This window comes from Bos indicus x Bos taurus, chromosome 1, assembly GCF_003369695.1.
Source record: "Bos indicus x Bos taurus breed Angus x Brahman F1 hybrid chromosome 1, Bos_hybrid_MaternalHap_v2.0, whole genome shotgun sequence".
NCBI classification, from domain to species: domain Eukaryota; kingdom Metazoa; phylum Chordata; class Mammalia; order Artiodactyla; family Bovidae; genus Bos; species Bos indicus x Bos taurus.
Window position 1 is genome coordinate 127,902,881 of NC_040076.1, and position 13,276 is coordinate 127,916,156.

Below are 13,276 nucleotides of genomic sequence, written 5' to 3' on the forward strand. Positions count from 1 at the left end.
TTTGACTCAAATCCTGGCTCTGTCATTTTTTTCTGGAGGGACTTGGGCCTGTGACGTATTCTCTCCTTTATGTGGGAGGAAAGAAGACCACCTGGGTCTAAGGGACCCTGCCCCGCTCACAGCTGCTCCTTCTTCCTGGGTGTGGTGAGGGGCCACTCAGGACACAACATGCACCTTAGGTGGCTCGCTGGGGGCCCTGGGGAGCCCAGGTGAGGTGTTGTGGGGTGGAGGTAACCAGTGCAGCCGAGATGGGCAGGATGAAAGGCTGCCAGGAAAGGAGCTTCGAGGTGGAGAGAACATGGCTCAGGCAGTGGGTGATGGATTTCTAGGATGTTGGTACCATCTCTAAAGAAAACAGAATGACTGGGATAACCATGCCAGCACTTTCCAGAGAGCAGGAAATGCGGTCACTGCACAGTCCTGACCCAAGAGGACCAAGGCCGTCTGAGGACTGTTCTCTGCCAACACCATGAAATCACAGATGCCCCCTCTCCCGAAATGTTTCTAGAAGTTCTTGGAGATGAGAAGAGGCAGGGAGAGGGACACTGAAAAAAAGTGAGGGCTTATAAAGGGACCTTATGTACTACAGAAAAATAAAGAAGTAAGACTCACTGTGTTTGTGACTCTCCCCAACTCCTTATCCATTCTGAACAACCCTGCAAGTTGGCATCTTAAGGGAAGTCATTTGGGATTCTGCCTAAAGGAGAGACAAAAGAGGTTCTGGACATTCTTCCTCCCCATCCGATTAGGACACATGTTCCTAAAGGGAAGCAGGTCTCACCAAAGGCCAGTGTGCTAGGTGGGGTGTTGAGTGGGCTATGTCACTGCATTAAAGGAAGCATGGCCAATGCACCCAAGAAATCAGTCTTTAACTGTGGAATTAGAGCACTGACAATGCCCAATTATTTTGCTCATTAAGACGACTGGTCTGGACTGGATTGACCATTCTCCAATTAACTCCTTGGCACTTGGCTATAATAATGATTGAACTAACTCATTTGACTCCTAGGGTGGCTGAAAAAGCAGATGCGAGTAAACTCATTTTACATCATTCAAACACACTTTCCTCACCAAGAATAAAAGATTTCTCCTCTCCCAGGAGCTTTGGATTTCTAAGCAAGTAGAATAGACTTAATGGGCAAAGGCGATGGTCTGACAAATGTGAGTATTTGACTCAAATCCTGGCTCTGTCATTTTTTTCCAGAGTAACTTGGGCCTGTGCTTCTTCTCTCCTTTATGTGGGAAGAAAGAAGACCACCTGGGTCTGAGGGACCCTGCCCCACTCACAGCTGCCCCTTCTTCCTGGTGTAGTGAAGGGGTCCCTGGGGACACAACATGCCCCCCCCCCCCACTTGACACTGGGAACCCAGCATTCTTCATGGAGGGTGGGGCATGGGACTAGGACAGGAGGTGCTCAGAAAGGACAAATGTGCCTTACTGATGAAGATCAAACTTCTCAAACAGCCACGTTACGGTGTGGTTTTCCTGTATCCAGATGATGGGTTTTTTTGGTTACTGATCTTTTGTTTGTTTTTATCAGTGACCAGATTATAAAGTATACCATGGAACATCTGGTTTGATAATACGTTTTTAAATGAGAAAATACTCAATTTGGAAGGTTTTCTATGGCAACCTGACTCCCCATTTGTGAACGACTGCAAGTGCAGCATCAGGCTTGGATTCTTGTGTGGCCTGGATCTGCGTGGTAGGTGAGTCTGAATGAGGACCCACAGTCACCCAGCCAGGCATCTGCACTCACTTTGACTGCTTCTCCTGTCCATGACTATTAGAGTTTGGGACGCTTGCAGGAGAATAATCCTCAGGTCTGTAAAATTGGGCATAATCTAGGCAGGGCTGTGGGCTCCTAAGGCAGGATCCATCGTGTCCTTCTCTCCCCCGGTGCTTGCTGCAATTTCTGGCACAGAGAAGGTGAGGGCCAACAGAATGGATTTCACTTCCTTGCGATTTTTCAGAGATGCATTTTTTTTCCCCTTGTCTGAGCCTGGGGCGCCTGTCCTCTTATTGGTTCATTAAGGCTGTCACTCAAGCTGTGTGTTCCAATAAGTGAGTGTGCTGTCTCCCTTCAAGTACCAGTAAGTTCACAGGGAAGATCATTAGAATTTGTGATGCTGAGTCAACCATATCCAAATAACACGAAAGCTGGGAGGGCTGTAAGTTCATAAACCTTTTGCATGTGAACTGGCAACTGGCCTTCTCCTCTGCTCTTGTCTGGGTTTGCACATGACTAAGTGCAGGCTTGAGGGATTTCCATTAGCAGATCATAAGTAAAAATCTAATTAAAATGACAGTCTCCTCATCATGGATTCATTTTCAAGAGGTACACTGGGTAGTTGGGGCATTTCTTGGGGTTGCCTTGTAATGGATTTATCTGGCAGCCTATATACCCTGGCAAAGGCCTTCTGAGGTGCAGGGGAAAGGGATGGGCTTTTTGGAAGCACGTAGCTCCTCTGTGACAACTACTACACTCCCTGGGCACACACACTTGAAAAGCTATGTAGAACCTAGCCCACCCATCATGCCCTCATTTTATGCCCACAAGCAGCATCTGTCACACACTTAGTCTCCTGGCTGCAGAGAAAGGAAGAGGGAGACCCTGATTCTATCATACCCCCTGCTACTGACCCCAGTGAATAACCTGGCCTGAGTTACATTTGCTTGAATGTGATATTTTATGAATGTCATACTAGCATTCCTCACAGTTGTATCCCCCAAATTATTAGTCTTCTTTTGAATAACAAAATGCTTTGATTGTGGCCCATTCTTTGGGGATAAATTACCAGCTCAATAACACGCTATAAAAAGCCTCTTGATGTTTAATTCCCACCTGCTCCTCCAAACTGGGTCCTAATACCTGTTGAAACTGTACTCAAGTCCCTATGTCCATGTCTTTTGAAGTAAAACTATTTTGTTCTAGTCTCCCAGGTCACCTCTCAATCTTAAAAGATTTCCTAAGGTGGGCCAGGAATTTGAGTACACATAATACATTGCTATTTTTGTTTAGTTGCTAAGTCCTGTCCAGCTCTTTTGCAACCCCATGGACTGTAGCCCACCAGGCTCCTCTGTTCACGAGATTTGCCAGGCAAGAATACTGGAGCATTCTCCAGGGGATCTTCCTGACCCAGGGACTGAACCCATCTCCTGCATTGGCAGGTGAATTCTTTACTACTGAGCCAACAGGGAAGCCCACACAATACATCAGACTGGCTTCAAAGGGTTAATGCTTAGGAAATGCGAAAGTGTAGAAACAAAGACTAGCTGTTGAACCAACAAACTGGGAACAATTTAGACAATAAGTCATCCACAAAGCAGTGTCACTAAACTCCCAGGTCCCTGAGAAATACAGATAAAGGTCTGACACACATTCCTAAGTTGTACAGGTTGCAGACCCCCATCAGATGAAAACTGCTGACTAAAAGCACAGAGACTCCAGACAGGTTGAAACCAGAGGATTGGTGATGCTTACAACTTCACCTTGATGCCAATCAATTAGAACTCTGCATGAGCTGATCACGTACCGTGAGGCCTGCTCCCTCACACCACCTTTAAAAAAACTCTTGCCTGAAAGCCATGGGGAGTTCACAGTTTTTTGAGCATGAGCTGCCCATTCTCATTGCTTGGAGCCTTAGAATAAATGCTATACTTTCTTTCACCATAACCCGTATCAGTTGGACGAATGGACCCAAGTCCAGGTTCAATAACATTGTCAACGTCTTCCCCTTCCGCCCTGTCCTTGTGCTGACACACAGAAAGCTTACAATCCCCTGAAGATGGCCCTCCTTCTCATTCCCTCCCGGCTTGGCTACCTGGCTCTACCTCCTCTGAACCCTCCCACCCCTCCCAGAAGCTTTCCCAGGCCCTCATACCCAGGGACATGGCAGGATCCTTCAGATTGGTCCCCATGGATGCCCCCTACCTGGTTCCCTGCCTTCTTCACATATCACATAGGATTGTACACTGTTTATGTGTTTGTCTGCCCCGTTGTCATGGATACTTCCAGAGAGCAGAAGCTTTATTTTAGTTGATCTCTGGTACCTAACAAAGAGTTTGGCACAAAGTTTATGCTCAGAATAAATGAGGTCTCATCAGGCAGTAGGACATTTATTATGCTTTTAGAACCCCTAAGGTGGGTCCGCAATTTGAGTACACACAGCACATTAGACTGGCTTGAGCGTTTTCCACTCAAGGCCAGAAAGTTTTATAACAGTTACAGAACCACTGGGGGTAAAATCAGTGAGATCTTTGAAAGAGTAAAATTATCAAGATCAAAGCTGAACCTTTGAGATTCAGAGAGTGAAAAAGGGCAAAATTTTAGAATTTTAAAATGTTCCATAAAAATGGATCAAAAGATCAATTAATCACCAGGAGGTTTTAAAAGATCTCGATTTTTCTTCTCTACTTCCCTCTCTTCCTCCCTCATTTTGTCTCTCCTTTCTTTTGATCTCAACATCCATTCATTTTTATGCAAACATTTACTGGACACCAACTGTGTGCTCAGGGCTACAATCTGCACTGAGAATTTGGAGAGAGTAAGACACAGACATGCCCTCCAGGATCTCAGCACAAAGTGGGAAGAAAGGCAGGACAAATAAATGGGTAACTAAGGCAGAGTAAGTATTGGGACGGATTCTGCATGGAGTCTGGGGAGCACTGGGAAGAGGCAAGCTATACAACATGTGACCCAGAATGGCTTCCTGAGGGAGGTGACTTTATCAGATACACACAGCTTGGCATCAAATGATTTACATCCAAGAAACTTCTGATATGTTTCTGTCTACAGAAAGAAGCTAGAGAGCTAAATAGTGGACAGAGGAATCTGGGTTGGTCTGTATATTCCACTGGATTGCTAGTATGAGTATGGTGGAGGTTCCCTATTCCCACCCACTGTAGCTCCTCTCAGGGTGTGGGCAACTATTCAAGTGAGCTGGGGCTTCTGATCATCAATAGGCAGGCTTCACATTTTTTATGTTAATTTCTTTAGTAGAAGAATGCTATAGCTAAATTGTTCTTTGTTGATTTTGTTTAGTTGCTAAGTTGTGCCCGACTCTTTTGCAACCCCATGGACTGGAACCCACCAGACTCCTCTGTCCATGGAATTCTCCAGGCAAGAATACTGGAGTAGGTTGCCATTTCCTTCTCCAGGGGATCTTCCCAACCCAGAGATTGAAACCACGTTTCCTGCATTGGCAGGTGGATTCCTTACCACTGAGCCACCAGGGAAGCCCTGTAAGCTGAACTGCATCCTTGTAAATTCATATGTTGAAGCTCTAACCCAAAACATGGCTGTGTTGGAAGAAAGGGTCTAATTTTCATTAGGACTAATGAAGGTTAAATGAGGTCATAAGGGTGGGACCCTAGTCCAATAGGGCTCCTGCCTGATAAGGAAAAGGAAAGGTACCTAAGCTCTCTCCACCATGTGAGAACACAGTGAGAAAGGCTGCTGTATATAGCCAGGAGGAGGGTCCTCATGGGGGAATGGCTAGCACCTTGAACTTGGACTTTTCAGCCTCAAGAACTGTGAGAAATAAATCTCTGTTGTTCAGGCCACCCAGGCTGTGGTATTCGGTTACGGCAACCCAAACTAAGACAAGGAAGACAGAGCTTGAACAAAGTGAAGATTTGACAGTTTCATAGGGTTTCATCAGGATAAACATTTTGCACTTTGCATAATTTCAATCTCCAAATAAAAATTATTTGAAATTTAAAAATGTAAACATTTTGCATTTTGATTAGCACGCTCACCAAAGAGCACTAGAGCATATGGAAAAAGCAGGTCCTAGCCATGTTTATTGTGTGACCTTGGCCAAGTTGCTGGATCATGGTCTCCTGCTCCATATTATCCACGCAGCAGGGCTTGGGGAGAGATGAGATTGAGCTCTGCACAGAGTACCTGGCACAGAGCAGGCACACATGAATGGTAGTAAATGAGACTAGAGAAGTTTGGAAGATATTCAGTGGCTCTCAGCTCCTCCTTAAAGTCATCAGTTTGGGAGCAGATTTCAGAATTCCTAGATTCACTATAAGGTTTCCTTGTGACTCAGATGATAAGGAATCCACCTGTAATAGAGGAGACCTGGGTTCAATCCGTGGGTCGGGAAGATCCCTTGGAGAAGGGAATGGCTACACACTACAGTATTCTTGCCAGAATTCCTTCCTCACCTAGTTTAAATTCCAAAGCCTGTGACTTTCATTTGCCTATAATAGTGCCTTTCAATCCCATCTTAGGAAATACTGAAGGGCATCTATAATGATCTCAGCCAGTATAGAAATGTTTTTACTAAAACCCCTCACAATATGGAATTTATTCTAATTTACCTCAATTCATATTATGTATTTATAAAAACATCCCATATAAACCATATGGTATTTTAGAAGGTAGCCAAGAGGTTGCTGGGAAATCAGATAAACAATGTCAAGATAGTGTAATTTTTGTAAGGCCCAGAATTTCTAATTCAGAAGAACGTATATTAATCCAAATGCCATATTTCCAAAACCCTAGGGTCCAGCAGGATGGGATTTATTGAGAATGGATCAGGCAGTTGCCCCAGGACTCCCTCAAACATCTTTCCCATCAGCCTGGCATCCTTGACCTTGTCACGCTGCCTGATGTCCCACCATTGAGACATTCCCTCAGATTAATGAATCTCTCTCCTAAAGAGCATATGTCAGTACTTTCATATAGAGGAAGAGTGGTAGCAATCATTCTCATCTTGGTGGAAATGAATTCCTTCTGGTATGCTTTCCAGTGACACACTCTGAGATCAGCCCCACTGGGTGCCTGGGGCTTCAGCAGAAAAGGGAGTGGGGAGTGGTAGACACAGGTAGTAAGGAAAGAGAAAGGAGAGGATTATGAAACATTCAGCCCCAAGCACGGTGAGGCAGGTGGCATCCACCTGGAGGGAGAAAAGAAGGTTGAGGGCCCTAGAAGCTCTCAGAATATGGGTTGGGCAGAAAGAAAGCAAACAAGAGATGCAGTAGAATGAGCATTATTTCATCTGCTTTATTAAGCAGCACCCATGCTATGACCCTCTTCTCTGCCGACCACCACGCTCCCTCTTGACAATGTAAAACCATTGAACAAAAATTTATGCCCCCCACCCACCCCCCACCAAATCTAAGCAGAGGACAACTCTAGGTTTGCTGTACTGATACTTCTTCAGCAACACGACCACCCAGAGAAATGCCACCTCCACAATCTCATCACTGCACAGCCCTCAGAAACAGTCACTTCAAAGCATTTCATTCCAACTAGACACTTAATTCATTTGTCACTGACAAGTCCGACACAGCGGCCCTTGTGATCACAAGTCAGGAGTCAGAGATTTTCCTGCTTCAGAAGAGAACATGCACTGCTCACAGGGCACTGTGTCACTGATGATTTCAAAGTCCTCAGTCCCTGCTCCCAACCTGTGTCACCAAAGGCGAGGCTGCACCGTCACCCAAAGGACAGCATCAAAGAGGAGACACAGAGCATTTATGACAAAAAGATGTGCTAACAAAGATCAGAAACTGGGCCTGGGGATCAAGAGGATCAGCTTCCCAGGAGCTCCACACAGAGCAAGTCGACAAGCTACACACGGGCAAGTCCACTGATGGGTGACGGTCCAGCCAGGAAGGGTGGTCCTCCCCACTTCCTACTGGTCTTTAAGGCGGCAGTTTCCATCCTGACTTCAAGATGCTGTGTGTCTCCCAGAGTTGATTTTCCTCCAAATCAGCAAGTGACCAGAACCGTGAAGTACCTACCCATTGCCATCATCCCTGAACCACATCAACCATCCCGGCAGAGAGGCGGGGGGTGGGAAGGTGCGAGGTGAGCCCCATACCTGGTCCAGCTTCCAGTGGAACTCTGCTGGGCGGAAGGTGTCTGCCTGGTCAAAATCCTTGCGCAAGAGGAAGACGAGGCGGCAGTTGTGCACATACAGGGCGTAGTGATGCCGGTTCATTTCTGAAAAGCAGAAAGAAGATTTGAGGGGGGCCAGAATCCCTAAGCCCATCACCCCTAGAGGAGTCTTCCCAGTTCATCACTTAGCACAACCCCAAAAACAAAGAAATGGGCATTCTAGTTTTTTCTTTTCCAACTGATCTAATGAATAGTTCTAGAACACACGTGTGGAGCTCTCTGAAATGGAAGAGGTAGATTCCAGAAAGCCCACAAAAAACTTCTGCCAAGAAGCCATTTGGGCCTTAAATACCAACATTTACTGCATTAGCGCCTGGATAAAATTACATATGTTCTCAAGCTCTTTTTTTTTTTTTTGTACATAGACTTCTGGGAGTGCCAAGGGCATTCTCTGACAATCACATCGGCCACTCTAGGTTCCTTTAACACAGCTGGATGCTCCCAGAGCTCTGGGCTCTTATTTTATTTCATCAGGTTTGACAACAGCAACCACAGAGCACACCTTCATTTCTGTGTGCAGTTAAGGAGATCTGCCTCTCTTCTGGCTGCTGAGAGGAGGTGGCAGGTCAACTTTCCAGCACTAGACACAGTTCCCTGAATTTCCAAAGCAATGAATAAATACCTCTTTCCCCATACACAGACAACAGATGGGACTTTCTCTTCCTGCTAAAACTTCCTTTTCTGATTAAAAAAAAAAAATCAACTGGGTCCTAGCCATGATATCCTGTAGTCACAATATAACAGCCATTGGGAAGCGGGGAGCTGTTCTTTGACCAATACGCAGAGAACTCACACTATACTACAAAGTATCACACTCAGAAGGCAAGTATGGTGCACATGTTCTGTAAGTATTGGGCAAATGAGCAGATACAGCAAGAAGGACATGGGCCCTGGATTCAGATAGACTTGGAGTGAAGCCATACCTCTGGATGATGCTGGAGAAGTAATTCAACCTCTTAGAGGCTTGATTTCCTTAGCTGTATCATGACAGGGATGCTGGATTATCCTAATGTGTCACGAGAATAGATGTTGTGATTGACTAATTTTGCACATCCTGTACACACCTTGCTTATGGAGGTATAAGTGGGAAGAATCAACATCACTTCCCACTTCAAGGCATGGGCTCCACATTGGTTTAAGCCAAAAAGGCTCGTGAAACAACCCCCACCACAGTGTTTGGTTCAGAACCCAGGTCCACGTCCAGCATTGCAGACCATTCTTCTGGCCATGGGGCTTCAGTCAGGAAAGTGACTCGAGTCAGGCCAGTGATTCTGGAGCTGTTATAAGCAGTCTAGGAAAGAACTGTCTCCCTCTTTTAGCAGCTAGCAAGAAGAGACCCCCATCTCTTTCAAGAAGTTGCAGTATATACTGGGAGGCTTGGAGCTGCTGCAGACATGTTTACTAACATGAAATTGATACATATAAGGTGGCAGATCTGAAAAATTGTAGAGAATAGGAGCCAGGACCTTGATCACACTTTATCAGAAGCTATCTGTCTTAGCTCTAGCCACTTTTAGTTACAAGAACCCCACATTCCCTTAATAATTTTGATTTTTAATCATTCTATATCAGTTTGCTCTGTATTTCCCATTCCTTGTAACTGAAAGCATCTTAATTGATACAATGAGGAAATGTGTATAAACCATCTGCCCAGAACAGATGTTCAATGGCTGTTGGTTATTATAAGGACTACTACACTGCCTCGTGACCATGACAACACAACAGAGTAGTGTCAGATGCTGTTTTCACAAAAGCATTACCATTCTTCAAAATGCAACCAAAAGATGGACAGAGGGAGAATGGTCAGTTGCCAAGTGTGGCAGCATTGGTCAAGACCAATATTCAGGTGACTACTTGATCTTTACATTGATGAAATACCCAGGCCTGCTTATAGGAATTTTACTAACCAGTTCTTGTCTCCCACACTATTGCCTAACTGATTTCCTGTAGTTTCTATAGATAACTGTCAGGAGGATACAGAAAGATTTCTCCCCTTTGGCTTCATTTGGCATCAGGAGAGGCTGTGGTGAAGAGGTTAAAGAAGAATGAAAAGATAGACCTCATGGGAGGTTTACAGCATCTCCTGCTCTCCCTCCAGTGGTCCCTCCCTCCCCCGCCCTCTGTTGGCTGGATCCCTGGAGTCACCACCCACACCAGGGTAACTGGTTCCTCGATGACATGAGGAACATCAGTGACATATGATACACTCGGAATTCAGCTCCGCTTCTGCTGTCCTTCAGTGTTCTCCCTGGCGGCCCCCCTCCTTTTCCTTGCCCACATCTCTGGCATATCCTAAAGTCTTCTGGCCACTGTCAGGTATTAAATAGTCCAGAAAGTCTCCATATCAAATACCAGCGTGTCATTAGTTAAAAGATCTTCCCCACTCAGCCTTGTCCGTGGCTTGTTGGCCACCAGTGGCGAAAGGACTCTTCTTGTCCCACTGCCTCCTCCCCCAAACTCCTCCCAGCTCCAGTCTTGGTCAGGGGCAGGGAAGGCAGATGCGAAGGAGAGAAGTGGAGTCTCTTTAAAGAGGCAGTGGACTTTGTTATTCCCCAGGGATGTCCAGTGTCCTCTGTCATGTGGGTCTACATGTGGGTTCCTTCATGGGTGCATTGGCTGGTTTTTGGAGAGGCTTTGCAGGGATCACCTGTGGCCATGAAACTGGGCCCTGGTTAAAAAATGTTTTCAGCCCTTCTCCCCCCCAACCCCTTCAATCCCCACACCCTCAATAAGAAAGGGCCTATTACAATCTTCACATAGGAATTGATCTGATACGTGACATTGTTCCAATCTGGACAGCAGGGATATTCACACCACTTCCAATCCCACTTTTGTTGGCTCTTACCTCTCCATTTGGAGAAGGAAATGGCAATTCACCCCAGTATTCTTTCCTGGAGAATCCCATGGGCAGAGGAGCCTGGCAGGCTATAGTCCATGGGGTCGCAAGAGTCAGACAGGACTTAGCAACTAAACCACCACCACCACCACCACCTCTCCATTACTTCTCTAAGCCCTGCTTTTCATGATTCCTTTCATGATTTTCATGACAGCTTTGATGGTCTTGGCTCCTGCCCTCGGTTGCTTATCCCTGCCCCCTTGCCAATCTACTTCTCCTACTGAATTCCCTCTTCCTGGCACTCAGCCCTTTTGGCTCCAGTCTCAACCATTTCTGGATGTCCATTTGGTCCCCAAGAATAAGAATAAAAACACTGATGTTCTGCTAAATTGTAGTAGGGCAGCCCCTCCCCCTGCTGCCCCTCTCTGCTCACTGCTCCCCGCTCAGAGGCAGCTGCCATTAGCCTCTTGCCTTCAGACCATCTGGGCAAGAGTCAGAGCCAGGTCCACCTTTCCTGTACCCTAAACTCCTAGGACAAAAATCACACTTGCCCAGAGCTCCCCTGGGCTCTGTTCTGACAGCAGCCTGGAACAGATGTAAGAGTGTTTTCAGCTCAGCCAACAGGGAGGTGGGAATGAGATTCCCACCTTCTCTCTACTTTAGACAACCTTGGTCCCTCTGAGAGGTTTTCTGGGCATCTCTGGATGTGTGAGAGCACCCCTTCCTTGTCCAGCAGCCTGAGGGACCATCCTAGGACTCTCTACCATGCTGGCACCTCTGTCCCCATCACTTGGTGATTTCTGGACTGGTTGGTCCCTCTGTCTTGGAAAGCACCGTATGAAAGTAGCTGGCACTGCAAGTGGCACATCGTATTCAAATGAAACTCAGAGGCAGCGAGAGGGCTGATGCCAGGAAGAAAGGGTCCCACGGGAGGAGCGGGTGTGTAGGGGGAGAGGAGTTTCTAAGAGAGGCCAGGAAAGGACATTGCTCACACCAGGAATGGAGAGATAGGGCCAAGAAAGGTGGGGTTGGAGGGAGCACAAGTGCCCCTCACAATGCCATGTGGTAGAGCCATTGCTATGTATTCACCTAACCTTGTATCCTTGCTCTTAGAAACATAGCCTCAGTCATCTCGCTGCTTCTCTCATGGTCAGATGGAACACTGAGATCAAATTCTCACCAGAAAACTGAGAGCGTGTGGCTTGCTGGTCTAGCTAATAAAACCCTTCTGTGTTTAACCCTCTATTCTAACTTTCTGTTCCACGGTTGAAAATGGCAGTGACAAATGATGGAAGGATCTCGAGTCCCTGAATGTCTGGGCAAAGCTGAGCCTCACCCCGCAGCTCCAGCTCGGGCTGCTGGACAGTGACAGGAGGGAAAACGAATGAAAAGGTGTTAGTTATCGTGAGGCTTCTTGGTGGTTGTGCTGAGAGTGGTTTCCTTTCTTTTATAAAACTGCAACTAACCCTTGATGACTAATCAGTTCTGTTATCCAAAAAATAAACTACTTCATCATAAGCTAGCATTGGTGAGTTTTACTTAGTGGGTAAGACAGAAACTAGTGCAATTTTCAGGAAGGGTGATTTTGTAATTTATATCAACAGCCTTTCTAACATTTATTGGGTTGACCAAAAAGTTTGTTTGGTTTTAAAATCCAAATGAACTTTTTGGTCAACCCAATATATTCTTTTTTTTTTTTTAAACTTTACAATATTGTATTGGTTTTGCCATACATCAATATGAATTCGCCACAGGTGTACACGTGTTCCCCATCCTGAACCCCCCTCCCACCTCCCTCCCCGTACCATCCCTCTGGGTCATCCCAGTGCACCAGCCCCAAGCATCCTGTATCCTGCATCAAACCTGGACTGGCGATTCGTTTCTTATATGATATTATACATGTTTCAATTCCATTCTCCCAAATCATCCCACCCTCTCCCTCTCCCACAGAGTCCAAAAGACTGTTCTATACATCTGTGTCTCTTTTGCTGTCTCGCATACAGGGTTATCATTACCATCTTTCTAAATTCCATATATATGCCTTAGTATACTGTAACTAACTTAGTATAAGTTAGTATAGTATACTGTAACTAATTGGCTGTTTGGTCAACCCAATATATTCTTTAACTCAATAATTCAGCTTCTGGTCAGGAAATAATCAGAACTATCCATACAGGTATATACAAGAATGCTTATTATATATTGCAATAATGCCTATTACAACATTGTTTCAGCATTTAAAAGGAAATAATCTAAATGTCTAACAAAAGGGAGCCAGTTAAATGAAGTATAATAAAGCCTCAGGACTGTCATGTAATTCATATTTTTAAAGAATATTTTATCACATAGAGAAATGACCTGGATACATGTAATGTTATTTAAGAGAAACATAATAGTATCACAGGTATTATAAAAATAGATTAAAAATTGTAAGAATATTCTATATGTACATAGAAATTAAAATAAGATTTCATTTCATAGCGAAATATGCCAACTGTTATCAGAAAATATCTCCAATTATT

The 13,276-nt window shown here is 45.3% G+C and overlaps 1 protein-coding gene across 2 annotated transcripts in view; it reads right to left on the minus strand.

Annotated features, from left to right (window-relative positions):
- The window catches only part of CLSTN2 (calsyntenin 2), a 725,154-nt gene that overhangs the window by 92,948 nt on the left and 618,930 nt on the right, over positions 1 to 13,276 (minus strand). For both annotated transcript variants that reach the window (XM_027544855.1, XM_027544864.1), the window contains exon 8: positions 7,842 to 7,963. In XM_027544855.1, the coding sequence (XP_027400656.1) occupies positions 7,842 to 7,963 (122 nt within the window). The remainder of the gene's footprint in view (positions 1 to 7,841; positions 7,964 to 13,276) is intronic.